Below are 24,142 nucleotides of genomic sequence, written 5' to 3'. Positions count from 1 at the left end.
GGACACGCCCCTGCCGGAAGTACGTCACTCAGCCAAACGGAAGGAGGCTGTGGCTCTTCTGCGCGTGCTTTGCTGGTAATGGCGGCCGCCAAGAAGCTTTTGGAGTTCCACGCCAAGCGGCCCTGGCGCGGAGAGGAGGCGGTAGAAGATCCGGACGAGGACAACGAGGAGGATAACGACGAAGCCGAGAATGGGTTCTCTCTGGAGGAAGTATTACGGCTTGGAGGCACCAAGGTAATGGCTTCTGACTCGCGGACAAGGAACGGGACAGAGTGCGAGGAGTGGTCTCACGAGTGGCCTGGCCGCCCCCGAGCGGCAGCGTGGGAGGGCGTCTTGCACTCAGATCCCAGCTTCGAAATATGCGCTCTGCGCTTCCCACACTTATTTTCCCACTGCTGTTTATAAGCGAAGAGCCCTTTGGAATTGAACGTTTTTACAGTGTGGCCTTTCGTAGGATGTAGGTGACCCTGTCATTTCACTGATCTATAACTGGCACTCCATCAGGTCGGTGAAGACTGACCTTTTTGGGTCCTGACGTCGTGGCATCAGTGTTCTGAACTCCAGTGTTGTTGGAATGTTAACTTCTGTTCTCATGGAGTAGACGCACATGTTTACGGTCTAAAGCCCTCTGCTCTCTTGGAATTTACACCCTAATTAAGGGAAAGAATCAGTAACCAAACTTTTGAATATTGTATGTCAGATGCTGAGTAGTGCCACGAAAAAGAAGAAAACAAGATAATCAGTGGGAAAGGCGTAACAGTTTTAATGAGGTGATGGGAAACTCATCATTGAGATGTTTGAGAAGAAAACTGTAGGAAAGAAAGGAGTGAGCCAGGCTGTCCTGTGAGCAACAAAGTCAGTGTAGCTGAGGCAGAGTGAGGTAAGGAGAGTAATAAGAAATGAGGTCCGAGAGGTCAGAATATAGGCCTTTCTCTGAGTTTGGAGCAAGTACAAGACGGAATTTGGCTTACTTTTTTTAGCACATGTTTTGAGGCTATTGGTGGGGAGAGAAGTAGGGCCAGGAGAAATGCAGTTTACAGGGGTAGATACAGTTTGCCCTGTACTTGTGTTGTACTAATTTTTGAATAGGTAATATTTCACGCGCTACAAAAAAATTCCGTTTTGGGGCGCCTGGGTAGCGCAGTCGTTAAGCGTCTGCCTTCGGCTCAGGGCGTGATCCTGGCGTTGCGGGATCGAGTCCCACATCGGGCTCCTCGGCTGGGAGCCTGCTTCTTCCTCTCCCTCTCCCCTGCTGTGTTCCCTCTCTCGCTGGCTGTCTCTCTGTCACATAAATAAATAAAATCTTAAAAAAAAAAAATTCCGTTTAAAAAAGAGGAGTAGTACTTGGTGAAAAGTTCTCTTTCCCACTTTTATCTTTAGCTGTGCAATGACTAGCCAAAGCACGTATTTTTATGTCTTTTATATCTTCCAAACAAACGCACACTTGTTATTTTTACACAAGATACTGTATAATATTTTGTGTATATTTTTTCTTGCTGTCTTAAAGATTCTTCCATATCACTATATAAAGTGGTGTCATTGGTTTTATGCCTGCATAAATCATTGTTTTAATCTTTCCAAGCAGCCATTTATCATGGATGTTTAGGTTATCAGTCTTCTGCTATTTTAAGTAATGCTTCAGTAAATAATCTTGAAAATAGATCTTTTCCCACGTTTGTGAACATATATGTAATCTAAATTGATAGAAATGGAACTGCTGGATCAAAGAGCGTGTGTCTTGTATTTTGATGTGAAGGGAGTAAGTTGCCCTCCATAGAGGTTGTGCTAATTTACATTTCCATCAGCCATGTAGGAAGGTGCCTTTTCCTCCTACCATCTCCCCAACACCACCTGTCACAATTTTATCTTCCTCACCTGACAGATTAGAAAATGGATGCATCATGGTGGTTTTAATTTGGATTTTTCTTAATGTCAGTGAAGTTGAGCATCTTTTCACATTTTTAAAAAACCAGTTTCCCCTTATGAACCATTTGTTTATATCCTTTGCAGATCTTTCAGTTATCACTTCCTTACCTGATGACCTGATGTGTAGGAACTTTTACATTAAATATTAAGCCCAATTACTCTGATGTCAGTTGCCAGTCCTTTTTTGTCCAATTTATTATTTGTCTTTTGACTTTTGTATGTTTTTTGTGTGAGAGAATGACAGTTTTACCCATCTTTGCCTTTAAGGGCCTGCATTTTATGTCATTTGGAAAGGTTTTCTCTACTCTGAAATTACTTTAATTATGGTGTGCAATCTCCTATTATAACTTTTTTTTCCCTACATGTAAATCTTTGATTCATCAAATATCTACTTGGTTGTAGGGTGGGAGCCCAGGCAATACCATGATAATTGAATTTAATTGATTGTAAAGATACAGATTTCAAATTAACTTTTGAAGTTTTTCTAAACTTTGGATTTGTAATTTATTTTTTAACTTTCTTTTGTTTACTGCAGCAAGATTACCTTATGCTGGCTACTTTGGATGAAAATGAGGAAGTGGTAGATGGAGGCAAAAAAGGAGCAATCGATGACCTTCAGCAAGGTGAATTGGAAGCATTTATTCAAAATCTTAGTTTGGCCAAGTATGCAAAAGCTTTCTTAGTTGAAGAAGATGAACCAGCTAAAAAAGAAAATGCCAGCAAAAAAGAAGCAAAAGTATCTAAAGTAGATAATAAAAAGCAAAATGCAGCGGAAAGTGAAAGGACATCACTCGGTAAGGTAAAAAATAAGAAGAAGCCAGAACAACATTCTTATGAGAACAACAGTGTCACACCAAAAGTTAAGAAAGATAAACAACAGGACATCTTTGAATTTTTTGAGAGACAGACATTGTTACTCAAGCCTGGAGGCAAATGGTATGATCTGGAGTACAGCAATGAATATTCTTTGGAACCCCAGCCTCAGGATGTTGTGTCTAAGTACAAAATCTTGGCTCAGAAATTATATGAGCATGAAATCAACTTATTCAAAAATAAGACAAACAACCAAAAAGGAGCTTCTTCTACCTGGATGAAGACAATTGTGTCATCAGGGACGCTAGGTGACAGGATGGCAGCCATGATTCTTCTTATTCAGGATGATGCTGTTCACACACTCCAGTTTGTAGAAACTCTCGTGAACCTTGTTAAAAAGAAGGGTAGCAAACAGCAGTGCCTCATGGCTTTGGATACTTTCAAAGAGTTACTCATTACAGACCTTTTGCCAGACAGTCGGAAACTCCGGATTTTCAGCCAGCATCCCTTCAACAAACTAGAACAGTTGTCCAGTGGCAACAAGGACTCAAGAGATAGAAGGCTGATGTTATGGTATTTTGAACACCAGTTGAAACACCTTGTGGCTGAATTTGTGCAGATCTTAGAAACCTTAAGTCATGATTCATTAGTAGCCACTAAAACTCGAGCTCTTGTTGTAGCTCATGAGCTGCTTTGTAACAAACCTGAAGAAGAAAAGGCTCTTCTTGTGCAGGTGGTAAATAAACTGGGAGATCCTCAGAACAGAATAGCCACAAAAGCCTCCCATCTGTTAGAGACATTGCTTTGTAAACATCCCAATATGAAAGGAGTTGTATGTGGCGAAGTAGAAAGGCTGCTCTTCCGCTCAAATATCAGCTCCAAAGCGCAATATTATGCAATTTGCTTTTTAAATCAAATGGTCCTTTCCCATGAAGAAAGTGAATTAGCTAATAAGTTAATTACTCTGTATTTTTGTTTTTTTCGGACTTGTATCAAGAAAAAAGATATTGAGTCAAAAATGCTTAGTGCCCTTTTAACAGGAGTAAATAGGGCATACCCTTACGCCCAGACCGGTGATGACAAAGTGAGGGAGCAGGTGGACACGCTTTTTAAAGTGTTGCATGTTGTGAATTTTAATACCAGTGTACAGGCTTTAATGTTGCTTTTCCAAGTAATGAACTCTCAGCAGACGATATCAGATCGATACTATGCAGCATTGTATAGGTAAGTACATACCGTTTCAATAGGTGAATGTGAGGAATAACGTGATTTAATAATAATGTGATTTAATACACAGCATCTACTTTGCCACTCTGTGGGGCAAGAAACTTAGAAAACTGGATTTTAGGCCCCACCTCAGCATTTGCTAATCACAAACTTTGAATAAGTCACTAACCTTTGCTTTCCTGTTGGAAAATTATGTTACATGTTTTGCATACATTATTTTTTGGTTTTGAGAACTTGTTAAAATACAGAAAAATACCCTTCCCCAAAAAAGCATCCATATCCTACCACCTAATATTTCAACTTTAACCTTCTGCTATACTGTTTTAAGTCTTTAAAATATTAAAAAATTAGAACTGCAGATATAATTGAAGTTTCCTTCACTCCCTTCCCCCTCACTCACATCCTCAGTCCTATATTTCTTCCTCCTGTCCTTCACACAGCCATTTAGTAATTCATTCAACAGCAGTTTTTTAGGTGCCATCTATATGCTGGACACTTCTAGGTGCTCTGGATAGAGCACGGAACGAAATTCCCACCCCTAGAGGTGTTTACATTCATATTGAGGAAGACAGACTGTAAACAAGAAAGTCTGTTAGGGAGGGTTAGGGTTGCATTTTTGGAATTTTTTAAATTATTGGGATTAAAATTTTGTTCACTGAATTTTGTAGTTGTCCTGACACACACCTATTGAGGGATGATATTTTGAGTAGTGTGTAAACACTTTGGAATTCTTCAAGTATACCAACAAGCTATATATTCCTTTCTAATTCATTTTAATAATTTTACATAACATATATCTTGTGAGAAATAGAATGTACTGATTAATATCTTGAACTTAAGCCACAGTGCCTGGATTTGAGTCCCAGCCATTAGTTTGCTGTGTAACTCTGGACAAATTACTTAATCCTCTTTAAAATCCTATTAGTAAACACAATGGATGCCATTTTACTGTGGCCCAGCTTGTCTATAAAATGAAGAGGAGTGCACCTATCCTGTAGGGTTATTGTTACAATTATAAAACTTCCCAAGGTTACATAGCTAAAAAGTGACAAAACTGGGGCTTCACCGAGTTCATGTGTATGTTAACCCATGTAATCTTAGTATGTGTTAAGTGTTTAGCAGTGCCTCATGCACAGTAAGTGCTCGGCAGGTGTTGGCTGCTGTTGTTACTAATACTACTCAGATGAATTCCTTAAGTTTACTCCTCTTAACATTTCTCCAGTCTGTGAGGTACTGTAATTTATGCAAAAAAAGCCATGACAAGGTCAAGTTAGGTGGCAAATCCAGGTCTTCATGCTTTGGGAGTTCATGATGTTTCATGGTACTGATTGCACAGGTACACTAAAGAAAATCACAGAATCCTTTCCATAACTCTTAAGAGTACAATTGTTTTAAGTAGTAAGTACTTCTTTAGCTTGGCTCTAGAGTTCCAGGGCTGAAAATGTAGAGGTTTCGGGATCTTAGGGGTTTTTTGTTACTTTTGATGGTCATAAGAACTTTTTGGACAATGTTTGGAATCTATCATAAACATACTTTTCTAATATCCATTTAATATCTCAGTATTTAACACAACAGTCTAAGTGAGGAGTACATTCTTATATTCTTTAAATTACTGCTTGCTAAGAGCTCTCACAGATGGATTTACTCAAAGGACTTTCTAAGCCTTCTTACAGTATTTCTTTTGGTTTTCTTAAGAGTCATTTAAACAAAATTTACCTAATGTTATTTGAAAGATAAAGGAAACAAGATTTGGTTTACAAAAATATGTTTTATCAAAAACTTCAAGAATGTGTTTTCTGTCAAATGGCAGGGACACACGTATCTAAATTCTCAAGTGTTTTAAAAATGAGTTGCAAAATGGATGAAAATGTTGAAAATTTTAAATGTGAAGACAAAATTGAATATCAAATATTGAATAATATAGGATATCTCAGTATCACCAGAATTAAAGAACTAACGAATGGGGGAAAGTGGGTATGCGGAGCAATATGAAAATGCTTCACAGGGTCAGATATTCCCATTTCTAGTATTAATGGAAAAAAGTTCACAGAAGTGCTTAGAATAAGAAGCAACACTGCACATGAGCACATACTGAGGATTGTGTGAATTCTGCATATCCTAATGTCTGGACGGCAAGAGCAGCTGGAGCACCTCTAGGATTCAGCAGCTAGGATAAGGAGAAAAGTTTAAAGTTATCATGTTCAGTTTTCTACTCTACATGTGTGTTCATTAGAATCATGTGGAGGCGTCTGGTCCCCCAAGTAGGGGGTAGTGGTACAAGGGTAATAACTCTGGTCTAGTCCACTGCTTTCATAGGTCAGTTTTCATTACTTGGTTTTGGGTTAGCCTTTCGTGTGAGGTTCTATATCTGTATAAAAATTATGCTGTCATCCTAAAGAATGGAAAACCCCTTGGAAAAGAGGAAAGAAACCACAAAAAAATGTCTCTCCTATGATATTCCCACCTTCCCCCAAGATCATCATTCTTTGTTTTGGTCATTGACTTCCATTTTACATCTTAGGTCTCTTGATCTAAAAAAAACAGGAAGATTATCCCTAACTAAGCGAGGTTAGCAGTTGCCTCTACTACTGGTTGTAGAGAAATTTTATGAATAAACATTTGATCTTGTTTTTGTTTTATAGGAAGATGTTGGATCCAGGATTGATGATGTGCTCTAAGCAAGCCATGTTTCTTAATCTTATCTACAAATCTCTGAAAGCTGACATCGTGTTGCGCAGGGTGAAGGCTTTTGTGAAGAGGTTACTCCAAGTTACTTGCGAACAGATGCCACCATTCATATGTGGAGCTTTATACCTTGTGTCTGAGATCCTTAAAGCAAAACCAGGTTTAAGAAGTCAACTAGATGATCATCCGGTATATCTTACAACTGCTTTTTAAATCGAGTGGGTTCTGAAATATATTGGTATTTTTCTTCTTTGCTTCAATGACAGCAACTTACTTAGTTCTCTGGAGCATGAACATGTGTGAGTCCTGGAGTTGGACAGACCTGAATTTTAGTCCCAGGTGTACAGTTCTACTAGGTGGGCATGTTGCTTGACCCCTTCACTCATAGTAAACTGTACTACACTAACCTGTAATTGTATGAGGTAATTACAGTTAGGGAGCTAGTGGATCTCTTAAACCTGTTTTCTCAGTTGTGAAATGGACATAGTAGCCCCTACTTCATAGGGTTATTTATAACATATCAGAAATTTGAGGGCTGAATGTTTTCATGTAAAAAATCCCAGCCTCAGGGAATTGTGGCTCAGAACTTAATTCTCTTACATTTTAAAAAAGAATACAGTGCCTATAAATTTGATTGATGGAATTTTCATGTTTCACCATTATAGCAATAAGTGGGTCTTCTTCATAACTGAATACAGACTTCCAGTTGATTAATGCAGATTTATTAAACCATTTGTTTTAGGAGTCTGATGAAGAGAATTTTATCGACATAGGAGACGATGAAAACATAGAAAAATTCACCAATGCAGATAAAGAAACAGATACCGTAAAAACAGCTGAGACAGAAGAAAATGTGTCTGACAGTGCTATGGTAACAAAAAAATCAGAGTCTGCTTCTTGGGTGCACTTTGATAATTTGAAAGGTGAGCTTCTTAAATCTTTTTGTTCTCTTGAACTTTTAAACAGGAATTGGATTCTCCTTTGATCTTTCTTTTTTTTAAGATTTAATTTTTTTTAAGTAATCTGCACCCAGCGTGGGGCTTGAACTCACAACTGCAAGATCAAAAGTTGCATGCTCTACTGACTGAGCCAGCCAGGTGTCCCCCCTTTGATCTTTTTTTTTTTTTTTAAAGATTTTACTTATTTTTTCGACAGGATAGAGACAGCCAGCAAGAGAGGGAACACAAGCAGGGGGAGTGGGAGAGGAAGAAGCAGGCTCATAGCAGAGGAGCCTGATGTGGGGCTCGATCCCATAACGCCGGGATCACGCCCTGAGCCGAAGGCAGACGCTTAACCGCTGTGCCACCCAGGCGCCCCCCCCCCCGCTTTGATCTTAATAGAAATTAACACTATACCATTTTAGAAGTCCTCCGTATTTTTTTTTTTAAGTAGAACTTTTATAGCCAGATATATTCAGGAACTTAGAAGTAAATTTTTAACATAGTGAATCACTTGTCTACTTATTAATAATACTACAGATAGTAACACGTTTTAAAGTAATTTTGATCTTAGAAATTAAAGCAGATACCTTTTCGAAATGCAGCCTCTTCATTTGAGCTATAAAGAAGAGCACACTAAACCTTGGAGATCAAAAAATGTGCCAGTCCATTTCTTCAAACTTGTTGTGGAACTCTTGGTCAACTTTTCCATCTCCCCAAACTTCAGTTTGCCTATGAAGTATAAAAGAGAAGTATGCTAGCAACCAGGAAAGTGTTTAAAAGAATCCATCAATTTCCCTGAAGGCTAAACTGAGAATAATCCTTTAGAAGGATGATGAACATGTGTATTGTGAAGTAGACAGTTTGTTGTAATGTGTTCTGGAAGTTCTTTGAAAATAACATAAAACTTGTTCCAAGTGAGAATTATTCCTGGACGTAATTTAATAAGAAATATTCAGTGCACTTAAAGTTCCAGAAGAATTTAGACCTATTTAAAATCTTCAGGCTAGTTGACATTTTAAGCCTTATAACCTAATTGATCCAGATTTGGGCATCTTTTGCTGCCTGGTTTATTCAGTAGCAAATACTACCCTGCGTACCATATCTAATTCTTGTTGGGGCTTGGAATGTTTAATCTAGGTAGGATGCCTGGCTAACTAAGAATGTTGAAAATTATAGTTCCTTACATATACCTGTATATATTATAGTTACTGGTGACAACATTAGTGATGGTGGTTTTAGTGAACTCTTGGGCTAGGAATAAAGCATTTGAAATATAGTATTTTTGTTTGTTCTCAGGTGGCAAACAGTTAAAGACATATGATCCATTCAGTAGAAACCCTTTATTCTGTGGAGCTGAAAATACAAGTCTTTGGGAACTCAAAAAGGTAAAGTAATGTTAAATCGTCTTTTAATTCATTAATGCTTTATATATGCCCTCATGGATTTAACACCTTGAAGTTTCCATTTTGCTTGTAAATGATCAATGTAGTTTAGTTATTTAGACACTAGTTAATTGGCATAAGGGAGCAATTTGAAGCATGGCACCCAGCTGTAATGCTTTATAACCCATATTTCTGTAGTCTTTGATAAACATTAAATTTACACATTTATACATTCCTACATTCACATGTAGCAAATCTTAAATAATGTGGATGCAAAATAAGGATGTTATACATGGCTATAAATAAATTTTGCTTTTTGTAGGTAAATTATTGCATATAATGGCTCTTTAAAATGGGTTGATTTTCCTTTATGCATTAGATCTCCTTGAGAAGTTTTGTGATGATAGAACTGTTTGCAAATAAAGTTACTTTTTAAATGCATTAGAGGAACCCATATTTCCAATAAACTTTCTGTGGTATCTTTGGAAAAGCAAGTGTCTTACCACACAGACTCCTGTGGGCCCTTGACACCTTTTCAGTGAGTCTGCAAAGTCACAGCTACTTTCATAGTAATACCAAGGCACATTATTGCCTTTGTCACTCTGTGGACAGTGGCAGTGATGGTATTAAAGAAATGATGGCTAAGGGGCGCCTGGGTGGCTCAGTCGTTAAGCGTCTGCCTTCAGCTCAGGGTGTGATCCCGGAGTCCTGGGATCAAGCTCCACATCAGGCTCCTCCTCTGCTTCTTCCTCTCCCACTCCCCCTGCTTGTGTTCCCTCTCTCGCTAGCTGTCTCTCTGTCAAATGAATAAATAAAATCTTTAAAAAAAAAAGAAAAGAAATGATGGCTAAAACTGCTAGTGCCTCAGCGCAGATAAGGACAGTAGCCATTATATTCTTCACTGTCGTGTACCTTCAGGAAAAAAAAAAAAGCTAGTATCACATAAGAATGATGAAACGGGGCGCCTGGGTGGCGCAGTCGTTGGGCGTCTGCCTTCGGCTCAGGGCATGATCCCGGCGTTATGGGATCGAGCCCCACATCAGGCTTCTCCGCTATGAGCCCGCTTCTTCCTCTCCCACTCCCCCTGCTTGTGTTCCCTCTCTCGCTGGCTGTCTCTCTCTCTGTCAAATAAATAAATAAAATCGTTAAAAAAAAAAAAAAAAACGATGAAATAGAAAAAATTAGTGATTATCTTGACCCTAAAGTACATGTCTTTTTCATAGTTTATGTGCAGATACAGCAAGAATCCATAACATACTTCTGCCGCACAGCTAAGAATGAGGTTGTCTTGTGTCTTGGGAAAAGTACCTGTGTATTTTGTTGTAAACTCAGCGGCTTTGTTCATAAAAGACTGGTTGACAGACTGGTTATTCAGATTTGGGCATTTGGGAGACATTTTCTTGAAAGTGAACGAAGTGAACTTGTTATTTCAAGCAAAACAGCTGACAGTATTTGTTGTCAATGATAAAATTCAAGCTTTTAACCAAAGTAAAAGTTTGGAAATCTTGTAACCACTACCTTGAACTGGACACTTTCTCAATATGTAAAAACTTTTCTGATAAAATCAGTGGTTAGGGGCGCCTGGGTGGCTCAGTCATTAAGTGTCTGCCTTCAGCCCAGGTCACGATCCCGGCATCCCGCTTCTCTTTCCAGCTCCCCTTGCTTGTGTTCCTTCTCTTGCTGTCTCTCTCTGTCAAATAAATAAATCTTTAAAAAAAAAAAAAAAATCGGTGGTGATAGTAACGATGTGATTTTTGTGATAATGTAACCAACCTGTGGAAGAACTGCATAATTAATCAGTATTTTCCAAATGACTAAATGCTCAGTGTTACAAAGGCATGGTTTTAATTAAAAGATCTATTCAAAGTAGACCAATTAATTTTAAGTAGCAAGTACCAAAAGCTGATTGATAGGGTTTCAGATTCCATATTGCAACTAATTTCAGTTTGGGTGTAGTATCAAAGAAGAAAATCCATAATTATGTGAAAGGTTATCAGTTAACCCTCCTGTTTCCAACTATATATATCTGTGTGAGGCAAGATTGTCTCATATACTTCCAACTACAAAATAACATGGAATACAGAAGCACATATGAGAATCCACCGTCTTCTATTAAGCCAGACATTAAGTAGATTTATAAAACTGAAACAATCCTACTCTTTTTTGCTAATGCTTATTTGTTCTAAAAAACTCATTTTTCATAAAATATTTATATTAACATATAATAGACTCATTGTTATTTTAAATGGACTATAAATAATTGTTTCAAAATTTCCTATTGTGGGCACCTCACTGGCTCACTCATAAGAGCATGCGACTCTTGCCCATGGAGTCATGAGTTTAAGCCCCACGGTTGATGTAGAGATAAATAAATAAAAATTTAAAAGAAAATTTCTGTTATAATTTCTAATAAGGTAAACAGATGTATCCCACTTAAACTAAGGAAGCTCTTGAAGTGCTTGACTTTTAAATGTATAAAACACTCCTGAGACCAAAATTTTGAGACTCACTCTTCTCTAATGTATTGGCTTAAGTTTCAGTTCTTTGGGTTTACAACTGTAGTAAGAGTTGACTTTCCTTTTTTTTTTTTTTAAAGCTATCTGAGCATTTTCATCCCTCTGTGGCCCTTTTTGCAAAGACTATCCTTCAGGTAAGTCTAATATTTAAAGTCAAGAAATAAGAAAAAATAGTCTAGTTTTAGATAACCAATAATTGGTCATACAGTGTTTTCTATCCACCACACAGAATCATAAAACATTTTCTGCCATTGTCAAGGACCAATGACTTGTTTAATACAGTACGGCAGGTAATTCTTCCCACTGTGTGGTGAATAGAAATACAGGATATTAGAAAACTGCAAGAGTAATTTATTACATTCTGGCTTTTCTCCTGAAGACTGCCCTTTCCCATTTGCTGTGTTGGCCACATCAGTGTTTGGTTCCTGGTTAATAGATGACCTACAGTATTCATATTGTTTACCTATCCATAAAATCAACAGTGTATCATAAAATATGTATGTATATGTATGACTGTTTAATTCTTTAAGTAAAGAGGGATGAGATGTCATTTATGGCATATATGTGCCTTTGATGCATTGTAGTAGATGGTGTTTTTCCTTTTTTTTCTTAATCTTCCCACCCCCTCCACCTTTCAGGGAAGTTATATTCAGTATTCAGGGGACCCACTCCAGGATTTCACATTAATGAGATTCTTAGATCGATTTGTATACCGAAATCCAAAGCTACATAAAGGCAAAGGTATGCTTCTATTTAAGTATTTGGTTTTCACTTGACATTTAATAAATAAGCATACAACTAGGTTTTATATTACACTGTCTTGATTTTTACATTCCAGAAAACACAGAAAGCGTTGTGATGCAGCCAAAAAGAAAACATTTTATGAAGGATATTCGTAGTCTTGCTGGTAAGTATAAAGCCTAGACGGTTGAAACTGACAAGAAAGCACGAGTCAGTAACATAAACTATGTTATTCTTTGCTCCATTTTACCAGAATAAACCTAAGCAGAGATATTATCCATCTTTTGTTCCCAAAAATGTGTATGCATTTTTAAGTTTACTGTGCCTGACTAGGCCTTTTATTTTTTTAAACTTTATTACAGAAAATTTCAAACATATCCAAAGTAAATAGATAGTATAATGAACTTCCCTGTAAATATCACCCAGCTTCAACAATTACCAACATTTTGCCATTTTTATATCATCGATAGCTTTATTGGTGACCATATACAACTATCTTTTAGAGTTAAAGACCATCTTTTTTTTTTGAGAGGGAGAGTGTGTTAGCAGGGGGAGGGGCAGAGGGAGAGAGAATCTCAGATTCCCTGCTGAGCACAGAGCCTGAGGCAGGGCTTGATCCCACAATCCTGAGATCACAACCTGAGCCAAAACCAACAGTCGGATACTCAACCAACTGAGCCATTCACACACCGCTATAATTAAAGACCATCTTAAGTTCTTTAATGTGGGTTCAGCAGAAAACCCACAACTAGTTTTGTCACAGAGCATCATTTTAAATTAGGTGATAACTTTTTATGGGTACTGAGTACCCATCTTGTGGATTTGATTCTGTTTCTGTATTCAGAGCAAACATTTCTTTATATTATTTTCATTCAGAGACTAGGGTTAATTTGTACTTTATTAATCATTTAATTTCCAACTGATTTATTTCACAGAGGTCCAGATATGTAAATGGACTTACCCAAAGTTAATAGAGTTAAAATTTAGAAGCCAAATCCAATTTTAAGCAAGATGAGTTAGAAATTTTGATTGTGAAGAGAGAAAACTAATATTCTTGTAGTTCCTTGTTCTTGTTCCTTAATTTTCATCAGTATTAAGTAAAAGTGTGGATAATTCTGTTTACCTTCACTTCCTGTTCCAGAATGGCAGGAGTTATTGTCTTTTTTCCCAAGATGATAAGTTTAAAGTGATATTAAGAGAACTCTTTAATTTTATTTCACTTAAAATTGGGGTCCTGGATGCAGCTGGAGGACAATGAAAACAACGTTCTTCCACAGTGATGCATTCATTGATGGCTACATATGTCATTGTAGCCAGCAGTTTCAAATGTTTGGTCTCCTGCACTCAGACTTTTCCAGAGACTGTCCTTTGCACTAGAAGATCCCTTCTGTCCACTTTCCTTACATTTTGAGACTTCAGAATTGTAGGTATGCTGTATATAGTCTTATGAGCTTGAATAACATAATGAGGATTATTTTAATAAAAGTTTTTTCTTAATCTGTTTTCCTAGTGAACAGTAAGGAGTTCCTTGCAAAAGAAGAAAGCCAAATACCAGTGGATGAACTATTTTTCTACAGGTAATATACTTAATGCAGTCTTTTTAGGGGAACTATTAATATTTAAATTTTTAGGAAAAAAGATGAAACTTTTAGATTCCATAAAATGCTTCATTAACATAGGTCTCTCTTGAAAAAATCTAAAGGTATGTCAGTTGGGATGCCTGGGTGGCTCAGTTGATTAAGGGGCTGCCTTCGGCTCAGTCATAATCTCAGGGTCCTGGGATTGAGCCCCACATTGGGCTCCCTGCTCAGTGGGGAGTCTGCTTCTCCTCCTTTTGCTCCTCCCCCCCCTTGTGCTTGCTTGTGCTCGCTTGTTCTCTCGCTCTCTCAAATAAAATCTCTTAAAAAAAGTATATCAGCTTATTTTTTTGCTAAAGGAATTTATAAATCATTCAGTTTGCTAATCTTAAAATATCTAAGTGAAATTTAAAACAAGTAAATTTGTGGATATTTTTAATAATGTAGCTTAAATTTTATTTTATGACTCTTGACTTTGTAAAACCTAATCTTGAATCTCTTATTTTTTTTAATATAGTAATTGTCTTATAGGCTTTAAATCTGTTATCGGTCTAACATAATGATAAGCAACTCATGAGTAATTTGTCCAAAATACGACTAAGCCCAATTAGCAAAATTCACTGTGTTGTTAAATAGAGAAGTCTAAACTTACTAGTATTTTTATTGTTTTCTGATTGGTTAATTGTTTCATTTGATTTTTTAAAATATTTTGTGTGAAGAATTTTGAGGGTATGATCCCATCTGCAGAATGCTAAGTTTCACTCTCCCCTAGTATTAGAATGGGTCTGATAAAATACTGTGATTAGATGTTGTCTAGAGCCACATTTTTGTCTTATTTCTAACACATTAGTGTTGACACTAAAACAACCTTTTACCAAGTCATTTAATTAAGATGAGTTCAGCTGTTTTTATGAAAAACTAAATCCTAAATCTTTGAAATTTATTATACTTTGCGTTCAGAAGTTGCTGTTTAAATTCAAAACTTTTGTTTATGATAAATACAAATTTTAGTCATTTATATCCAGCTGAGTTAACAGTTTTTACACTTGTGTCACTGGTCATAGGTGCTCTGATTATAGCAAAATGGACCCTTTAATACAATTATCAAATAGGGGCGCCTGGATGGCTTAGTCAATTGTGAGTGTCTGACTCTTGGTTTCTGCTCAAGTCATGAACTCCAGGTTGTGAGACTGAGCCCTGCGTCAGGCTCCATGCTCAGCAAGGAGTCTGCTGGAGATTCTCTTTCCCTCTCCCTCTGCCCCCCACCTCATGTGCACACATGCATGCTGTCTCTCTAAATAAAATCTTAAAAAATAAAAAAGTAAAATTTTCAAATATATAACATGCATTTTTTCAGGTATTATAAGAAGGTTGCTATTGTTAAAGAGAAACAAAAACGGAATGCAGATGAAGAAAGTATAGAAGATGTGGATGATGAAGAGTTTGAAAAGATGATTGGTAATTTGTTTTTGTTGACTGTTTAATCTGTAAAATAATCTGTTTCTGTTAACTTATAGAACCATGGAATATTAGTGGTAGGAATCTTAGTTTTAGAAAAGAATACCATGCAAATGACAATGGAGTAGTAAGAAATACTTTGATGGCATATGGCAGTTCACCCACACTTGCTCCAGAAAGACTTAGGATTGTGCGTGGACAGTTTGTGGGAAAAATAAATTTGTATTTATGTGGCGTATATTCATTCTTAAGGCATATACTCATCCTGATCTCTTACCGAAGAGAAACTGTTTTTACTGTTCCTAACTTCCTTGCACTATTGGTAGCAGTAGCCTCCTGTTTCATCTTTGTGATCAACAGAGCTACAAAAATTTTAATCTATATTTAGACTGAAACAAAAAATGGGAAATTAGAAAAGCTTACATTGAGTTTACTTTTTTTGCACATTGTATTATATCTACTAAAAATAAGCACTTAAAAGGATTGCAGTTGCTAAATATCATTTTGATATTTACCCTCTTGCCGTAAAAATTAACTGGAATCCATTTTAGTTTGGGGATTTAATTAAGGTCGGTATATTCACAGGCTTATGTAGATTAATAAAACACACCAGCAGTAGTCAGATTTATATCATTTTGGTGCTTGCTTCTCATAAATAGCAGAATGACTGTTAATTCGTTCAGGTAGAAGACTTGGCAACTTTGTTATTCCTTGCTATATCTGACAGTTTGTATTTTGTTCTCTGACAGACACATTTGAAGATGATAATTGTTTCACCTCTGGAAAGGATGACCTTGATTTTGCTGGGTAAAATACTTTTCTTCAATCTTGTTTTTTAAAAAACTATTTTCTCAGCATTTCTCAAATTGATTTCCTCAGAACAGAATACAGGACTCTGTGATGTGTAGGAGAAATTTATTGAAATAAGCTTGGGAAATGGATATAGTACTTTCATTCTAGACCTTTATAATGCATGTTAGTATATTAAATAGAGGTTCTAGGCTGTCTGTAACTTTGTTAATAGCCTAGTACCCTGCTAATCACCAAAAAACACCTTAGAAAACAATGTTCTCTCCTACACGTTGTTGTTTTTCTTCAGCAACATGAAAAAGAAAAAAAAAGGTGCGAAGGAAGACCCAGAAGATGAAGATTCAGAAGGCAGTGATGATGGCCTCGATAACTTGGATGATGATGAAGTTTCCTTAGGAAGTATGAATGAAGAATTTACTGAAATTGAGGAAGATGGAGGAACATTCATGGATGTGTTGGATGATGAAAGTGAGGGCATTCCAAGTAAGCATTTTTTTCCCCCAAGTAAGCATTTTTAAAATTCAAGGCAAAAAATTGTATTTTTCCTTTCAGTATAGGCTAGTTTTCCTGTTGAAGCATTTTTTAAATATTACTTTGTATTCAAATTAATAATCAGTTTGGCTAGAAATTTAAATAGGACCTTTTCCCCCTCTTATTTGGAACTGAAATTTCAGTTGAGTTTTGAGCTTTTTTTTTTTAATCAGCAATTAGGCGCTCTGCACAATACCTGTTGAGCTATTAAATTACCCTTTTTTTGTTGCTGTTAGAATAGGAATTATTTCTTAAAGTTAATCAAAATATTCATCATTTATCTTAGCCCTATAGCAGTTCTGTTGTTTTTAAATTACTTAATAGCATGTTTTTGTTTTTGTTTTGTTTTTGTTTGGGGGGAATAGAACTTGATGATGAAGTCAGCTCTAAAATCAGGACAAAGAGAAGCAAGAGAAAAGGTGCAAATGATTTTGACTTTGCTGGATCATTTCAAGGTAAGAAAATGTCTTAAGCAGTGGCTGTGTAAAAGTCACTACTCATTATCATTTTGGGAAATTTTCTAAATTGGTTAGTATAATTTTGGTTTTGCTTTTATTGTCATCTCAACAATTTTATTAGGATACTAACTCTTAAATAAATTATATTTGTCTTTAAATGTGAGCTACTTAATGGTGCTTGAAGATAACTGTAATTCTGTATTTTAATCCAAATACAACCTTTTTATAACAAAACCATGTTGAAAGATTGTTGAATCACTGTTGTACACCTGAAACTAATATAACTTTGTGTGTCAACAATACTTCGATTAAAATTTTTAAAAAAGATGTGTATTTTTCCAGAATCATTGGATTTACAGTTTAATAATCTAGGCTTGTACTTTTTTTAGGACCAAGAAAAAAAAAGAAAGGAAATTTCAATGACTCCAGCCTATTTGTATCTGCTGAGGAGGTGAGACTAATATACTGCTTTAAGACGTTAGCTATTCCACATTGTTTTGAGTTTTCTAATAAATGTATCTCTGTTTAAGTTTGGCCACCTATTGGATGAAAATATGGGATCCAAGTTTGATAACATTGGCATGAATGCCATGGCTAACAAAGATAATGCAAGTAAGTAACCCGAATTGGTTTTTTTTTAAGGTTTATTTATTTATTTGGAGGTGGAGAGGGGGGAGTGGCACAGAGGGAGAGAGAATCTCCAACAGAACAGGCACAGGGCTCCATCCCACAACCTTGAGATCACGACCTGAGCTGAAATCAAGAGTCCAGACACTTAACCGACTGAGCCACCCAGGCGCCCAAGTAACTTGAATTTTTTATGGAGGTTTTCAAATGGCCTTATCTTAGAACTTCTGAAGATGTAAATATTTTTTGAAGGACCATTTTTAGTAAGGATGAATAAAATGGTTCTTTATAGCCTGGAAGGAATGGCTTTTTCATCTCTGTTTAGGGAGTATGTAGGATTAAAAAAGCATTTTAGACTACAGCAATAAAGACTAGTTACTTTAAACACTTAACTTCAGGTTTTTTTAGGAAGGCAGGCTGTTTTTATGTAATGTGAGTTTGCTAAGTAACTTTGTAAGTACTTTATAGACATTTTAATTCTGATATTGATAGTTACTGGCTTCTGTTCTTTTGCCAATGAAAGTGTTCAGGGGAAATAAAATCTTTAGAGCATTTGTTCCTTTCCTCTCCTCATCTTTTATTTGTTAAACAGTAGTCTTTAACAATAAATGCCAAAGGAAAGCAACAAACAAAAGCAGGGGGTTTGGACAGTGGCTGGGAAATGACTGTAAGCCATGGCAGACCAGAAGTTCCTGTTTTACTCTGTGGGGCCAGCAGTCTGCAGTGTGGTGTGCTCATCTTTCTTCTCCCCCTCAAAGGTCTCAAACAGCTTAGATGGGAGGCTGAACGCGATGACTGGCTACACAACAGAGATGTGAAAAGTATCATCAAGAAAAAGAAAAATTTCAAAAAGAGGAGGCCAAAAACCACTCAAAAAATTAAAAAGCAAAGAAAATGAGTTTTTTGAATAAATTATAAATTGTACTTACTCCTAATTTTTGCTATTCAACCATTTTTCTTGATCTTGCTCTCTGACTCCGTACATCCCAGACTGTTCAATGGATTTGTAATAAACTATAAATAAATATAGTCATTTATAAAATCATGTAAAAGTGTTAAAATTAAACTATGTTGAGAGAAATCAAGCCTCTTTTCCTTATTTCTACATGGTAAAATGAAAAAGACAGTAGGATACATGTTTCATGTACAAGCCCTCTAGCGTCTGTACTAATCACTGTAATGAGCACTATTTATCAAGCATTACTTTATACAGATTATTGTGCTGATTACACAATGTCATCTTGTTTAATCCTTGCAGTTCATAAGGTTGGCATTATTACCGCTACTGGACAGAGAAAGAAACAACTCCAAGAAATTAGCAAGCCAGAGGTCACGCTGAAGTTTTAAGGCTGTGGTTTGTCACCACCACCTCAGATACGTTTCATTCCAATGTTTTTAACCACTGGTAGCTACTCATCTCCAAAAGAGAATTTTTGCCACCCTGTGTCCTCAGAAAGAGCTAAAATAGGGATAAACAGTAATTTGTCTTGGAAATTGACATTACAAAATAAAAAGTCCTTTAACCCTTAATTGGTCCTAAAGAAATTACTTCATTTAAAGGCTACCTGAAAAGGCTGTTTTATAGTCTTAAGGAAAAACATACCTTCCAAGATGAAGGGAAATTTCTTGCTCATTGTTTGCCTGAAATCTGATGGAAAAAAGAAGTCTTAAAATTAGACATGACTGGAAATTCATTGTATTAAAACATAATACATAATTTAGTGCTAGCTTTAGGGTCTATGAGATAGGAATCCTATAGATGAGAAATGTGTTATGGTCCTTCTGGTAATTAGGAACTCTCTCCTGCACACGGTATAAATTGCCTTGCATGTTGCCCCCCAGCGTTATTCTGGAGTTTTTCAAATTTGGCCTGTATATATGATGTAATTTATTTAGAAAAGTAAGTTTTCAGTGTTAATGTGTAACTCCCTTATGTAATTATGAAGTTTGAGATAGAGTCTTAATTTCTAATTCCATAGCAAGGTAAAATGGGATCTGTAAACACAATAGTTTTATGGATTCCATTTTATCTTGTCACGGAATTAAAAACTTGAATTTGCTTTTATATACTGTTCAGATGTTTTCTTTTATACTCTTACACTTCAGAAGTGACTGTGTGCATCCTGGAGCACAGTGTTCCAGTGAAATACCTTAAGAGGACAAATGACAAGTTTCAAAGATGGCCACCACCCCCAGGACTACTAGTACCTGCTCTAGGGAAAGAGAAAGCAGCCCTTCCTCATTTTAAAAGTTGAGGGTTCAAATATAAAATTTCCCTCCAGAATGTGTCGCAGTACTTTCAGGGGACAGCCAGTGGCATGGGAAACGTTTTAAGTACCTAGTTATTGAGAACAGAGGAGGAACTCTGATAGCCTTTGAAACTGGTTACTTGACAACTCAGCTCTGCCACCACTTCTCAGTCTACCAAACAATAAGGTATAGCAGCAGGCCAAACTTCTTCACCTGTGTTCCCAAATTAAGCCAGACCAGACACTTGCTCTATGACCCAGACTACTAAAATCCATAGAAATGTGAAACATTTTCCCTAGTCTACAAACAAATAACATTATTTAGGGAGAAGAGTCATTAAGTCCACAATAATTAACACCAAGTTTCTTCTTGTGTCCATAAAAATGCCATATAAATTATTATTATTAACATATAACGTATTTGTTTCAGGGCTACAGGTCTGTGATTCATCAGTCTTACACAATACATAGCGCTCACCACAACACATACCCTCCCCAATGTCCATCACCTAGCCATCCCATCCCCCCACCTCCCTCCCCTCCAGCAACCCAAAATGCCTAATACATTGAAGAAGCAGTTTCTCTAAAAATGCTGTTTAGTACCTCAATGCATTAACTTCTGAATTAGGATTACCTTGGCTTGTGTTCATCTTGTTAAACAAAAAATATGCTCCAAAAACACCCAAGAGTTCAACTACTAAAACTCCTTTAAAGATCTTCTTTGCCACTGGTTCCATGGTGCGGACCATCCTAAATTCAACAATAACAAATACATGTCAACCTGAATGACCATACACAAACTATACCATTTCCACAAAAACAACTCCAATTCATTCCCACAGTCTGAATGATTTAGGGATAAAACCCTGAAGTTACTACTGTATGCCTATCTGTATTTGGTATGTCCCACTTTCCTAGTTTTCAATCTCCACGCCACACAATGAACCAATGACACCACTGGATAAAGCACAAAAAGGAGAGGAAACAAAAAAGCACTGTAAAAAAGAACTAACAATTTATGGAATTAAGATTTTTAATTGCCTAAGAATATAGAATATTGATAGGGTAAATCATTTCTTTTAAGCTAAACTAGGAATTAAGACATGATCTAACAGGCACCATACGTGAAAGCTCTTCATAAGTACCCTACAAAAGTAAGGTTATTCTGTGTAAGTGTCTGTAGATGTTTCATAGCCGGAGGTTTTCCTTTATTAATACAATATATATTGAACTATGTGCCACAGCCCAAGCATTTTATACAAAGTTGAGCAACAAATCAACTTCTTCCTGGGCAGCTGCTATTCTAACAGTAGTTTCAAACTAATTACATCACCCAAAAGACTTGTTAAAAATGCATATTCCTGGGCCTCAACCTGCAGTTTCCCCAGTCCTGTAGTTCCCCTAGATTCTGATGCAGCAAGTCTAGGGTTAGCATCCCAGTAATCTGCCCATCTGCAAGCAGCTCCAAATGACTTCTATACAAGAGGCCCCTAGACCACATTAGGAGGAAAACTGACCACCATCACCCAGTAAGTGGCAAACTAGACTTTAGATCTTGATTCTCTTCAACTAAAATAAAAGCTAATCAAGAAAAGGGTTTGAGTCTTCATTATCCTCCAACGTAAAAGCGAAACAAGGGAAAGGGCTATATAATCTTTAAAAAATAGCATATATGACTTTTACTGAATGTATGAAATGTAAATGCAAGTTCTTACTCTGCTTCCCTATAACCCCGACAATAGGAGAAACCAGTCATTTTTAATCTCAGGATTTTGATACTGTCCAATGTATGTTCTGTGTCATACTGTTCTCTGCCCTCTGTGCAGAGACAATAAGAACTATGATACTCTACAGTCCCAGCTCTCTGCTCATGGCCATGCATTCATGCCATTCCCTCGACTCCTTTTCACAATACCTGAGAGTGGGGTAATTAAATACCCTATTTTTGTAGGATTATCTAATTAATCTCTTTACCAGGTGTCCCTTCCCTCCAAAATTCCCTCATTTTGATAATGTGATCACCCTGGGGACTAAAAGATTAAAACTTTATTATTCTTATCTTAAAAAAAAAAAAAAGCAGGAAGTTAAAGAAGAACTTATACATAACCAACAGGCAGGTGAGTTGGTGGGAAGGGAGAACTGTTGTGCTGTTTACAATACTCTACCTGACAGAAAGTAAGTCATGCTCAGTACAGGGACCTCTCTTAGGGTAATTTTTAATGTGCAATGGGTGAAAAAAATTTTAAATTAAAAATAAAGCCTGCCTGCATCAATATCCACAGTATAAGGAATCCAAGGAAAATTTGGGTTTTGTTTTGTTGGGAGAAGGTGAGGTTAAGGGTTCAAAAAATAAAGTACAAATAACACTGTTACAACATTTACCTTTAATATATATATATATATATATATACACACACACACATATATACACACATTTTACATTACAAGTCCCTCAGCTTCAGGAAAGGTGTTTACAACGACTGAAAAAGCCTAGCTGATAAAGGCCACCAAAGGCATACTTGTCCACTACAAAGTTGCGTTACTATCTGGCAGAGAAAGAACAAGATTAGACGAGATTTTGGAGAAGGATGGAATTTAGGTGGTATTAAAATAAAGCAGTCCTCGAGGCACGTGGGTAGCTCAGTAGGTGGAACCACGGACTCTTGATCTCAGGGTCCTGAGTTCAAGCCCCGCATTGGGCGTGGAGCTTACAATCAATCAATCAATCAATCAGTAAGTAAGTAAATAAGTAAAGTAAAGCAGTCCTCGAATGGGCTCGAAGAAAAGCAGGGCTGTGTACCATGGGGTTCACATCACACTGGGCTAAGAAGCTGATTAGGGTGCACAACCTTAACACAAACGTTCAATGTTGCGTCCTAAAACGCCTCAATCTGTGCACTACAACTGGCAATCCACGGGGCTCAGCATCGCAGGCAAAACGATTTATCAAACGGCAACGTCTCTCGCACTCTAGACAGCAAGGTTTCTCAGCATCCCTGGGTTTAATTAGCTAAAGCGCTTTTTCCACGTTCCCACGGTGCAGAACCAAGGCGCCAGCGAGGCTTCCGAGAGCTGCCTCAGTTTGGCTACCCACGACCCTCAGGCCCTCGCGGCTCCCCGCCCCGGAGTCTCCAGTCCACGCCGGCGGCCCCCCGCGCTCTCCCGCCTGCCCGGGCTCCCCGGACGCCCCCGCCCGGCTCGCAAACAACTCCGCGGGCAGCGCAGGCCGCACTGCTCCGCCGCGGCAAGGTCGCCGAGCGACCCGGAAACACTCGGGCCTGTCCCGCGCTCTCCCGCTGAAAGGATATAATGACACCCAACTTTCCTCCCTATGACTCCAGAACTTTAGGGAGGCCCCCCAAAAACCTGCCCCACTCCGCGCTCTGGAGAGCCCAAGTCAAGACACCCAGCTAATGCCACCGCTCTCTTACCTGAGGCGCTGACTCACAGGACTGCGCGTGCGCCAGGGTTGGCAAAGCCCCGCCCCTCCTGGCGTTGGCCCCGCCCCACACCGTAATTACTTTTTATTGTGCTTTTCTTACTGAGAGCAGATCGTGACTCAGGGCTGTGTCCGTTAATTTATTTAATCCTCACAAAAACCCTGTGTCATAATAGGTGCTATGAATGTCTCATTTTACAGAGGAGAGAATTTTACCCTGCTTACAATCCCAGAGCTAACAAGAGATAAAATTGGATTTGAACTTAGGACACTGACTCGAAAAACCTATGCTCAATTATTTTTCTACACTCTGCAACCCAAAGTGTGATAGTCTCCAAGAATCAGCAATATGGTCATCACCTTGGCGTTTGTTAGAAATGTAGAACTGCTTCAGTGGGCAGGGGTAACTAGCCTGCTCCAAACCTAACCCTAGATTGCAAAGGCTCAAAATCCCCAGTTCCTAAGTCCTCTTCATCCTCCTCCAAGTCTCCAGCACCCCTCCCAAAGGCTTCTTTGGGAGGCTGTACATTTCCAGTGTGCCCCTGATTTGCTAACTCTAGCAGACAGATGCAAGTGGCCAGAATGAAGTTCCCTTGCTTTGTCATGCCCAAGGCACAGAAGTTGGCCAAAGTACCAGCCCTCTGTAGTGGTCATAAGAGCAGGGGCAGCAGGGATCTCTTCATTAATAAGTACCTAGGAAGTTTGCTGTCCATTCTTCCACTGAAAGAGAAAGAGCAACCCGTCTGGGATCCTCAAAATAAA

General features: G+C 37.6%; 2 protein-coding genes across 6 annotated transcripts; one reads left to right on the top strand and one right to left on the bottom strand.

Moving 5' to 3' along the window:
* Nucleotides 1-29: 29 nt before the first annotated feature.
* CEBPZ (CCAAT enhancer binding protein zeta) lies at nucleotides 30-18,615 on the top strand. Its single transcript, XM_008700224.2, has 16 exons — nucleotides 30-234; nucleotides 2,462-3,963; nucleotides 6,609-6,840; nucleotides 7,394-7,574; nucleotides 8,889-8,977; nucleotides 11,571-11,624; nucleotides 12,129-12,231; nucleotides 12,329-12,397; nucleotides 13,742-13,808; nucleotides 15,166-15,266; nucleotides 16,016-16,073; nucleotides 16,366-16,559; nucleotides 16,973-17,062; nucleotides 17,455-17,516; nucleotides 17,596-17,677; nucleotides 18,451-18,615. The coding sequence occupies exons 1-16, from the start codon at nucleotides 79-81 to the stop codon at nucleotides 18,588-18,590; spliced, it is 3,180 nt and encodes a 1,059-aa protein (XP_008698446.1). The 5' UTR covers nucleotides 30-78; the 3' UTR covers nucleotides 18,591-18,615.
* Nucleotides 3,002-23,421, bottom strand: CEBPZOS (CEBPZ opposite strand). Of its 5 annotated transcripts, XR_005832803.1 has the most exons (6): nucleotides 23,373-23,421; nucleotides 20,576-20,691; nucleotides 19,296-19,340; nucleotides 18,622-18,706; nucleotides 8,180-8,321; nucleotides 5,713-6,133 (listed from the first exon to the last, which is right to left on the bottom strand). XR_005832803.1 is itself a non-coding variant. In XM_040623109.1 (5 exons), the coding sequence occupies exons 2-4, from the start codon at nucleotides 20,688-20,690 to the stop codon at nucleotides 8,209-8,211; spliced, it is 273 nt and encodes a 90-aa protein (XP_040479043.1). In that variant the 5' UTR covers nucleotide 20,691; nucleotides 23,373-23,421; the 3' UTR covers nucleotides 3,002-3,127; nucleotides 8,180-8,208. The 5 variants fall into 5 exon arrangements, 4 of the variants coding, with proteins under 4 accessions (XP_040479043.1, XP_040479044.1, XP_040479042.1 ...); XM_040623109.1 differs by lacking the exons at nucleotides 5,713-6,133; nucleotides 18,622-18,706 and adding an exon at nucleotides 3,002-3,127; XM_040623110.1 differs by lacking the exon at nucleotides 18,622-18,706 and having other exon boundaries at nucleotides 6,059-6,133.
* Between the last annotated feature and the right edge of the window lie 721 nt (nucleotides 23,422-24,142).

Source organism: Ursus maritimus, unplaced genomic scaffold, assembly GCF_017311325.1.
Source record: "Ursus maritimus isolate PB19 unplaced genomic scaffold, ASM1731132v1 scaffold_6, whole genome shotgun sequence".
In the NCBI taxonomy this organism is placed as follows: Eukaryota; Metazoa; Chordata; class Mammalia; order Carnivora; family Ursidae; genus Ursus; species Ursus maritimus.
Note: the sequence above shows the minus strand (reverse complement) of the source record. Positions and strands in the feature narration are given on the sequence as shown.

Bases quoted from the DNA above. Each gene is read 5' to 3' on its own strand.
- CEBPZ (XM_008700224.2), top strand. From the start codon at position 79: ATGGCGGCCGCCAAGAAGCTTTTGGAGTTCCACGCCAAGCGGCCCTGG. The intron at 3,964-6,608 runs GTAAGTACATAC...TTTGTTTTATAG, and splicing joins TACTATGCAGCATTGTATAG to GAAGATGTTGGATCCAGGAT. The intron at 12,398-13,741 runs GTAAGTATAAAG...CTGTTTTCCTAG, and splicing joins GGATATTCGTAGTCTTGCTG to TGAACAGTAAGGAGTTCCTT.
- CEBPZOS (XM_040623109.1), bottom strand. From the start codon at position 20,690: ATGGTCCGCACCATGGAACCAGTGGCAAAGAAGATCTTTAAAGGAGTT. The intron at 19,341-20,575 runs GTAATCCTAATT...TTTTTCCATCAG, and splicing joins CAAGATGAACACAAGCCAAG to ATTTCAGGCAAACAATGAGC. The intron at 8,322-19,295 runs GTATGTTTTTCC...TATACTTCATAG, and splicing joins ATTTCCCTTCATCTTGGAAG to GCAAACTGAAGTTTGGGGAG.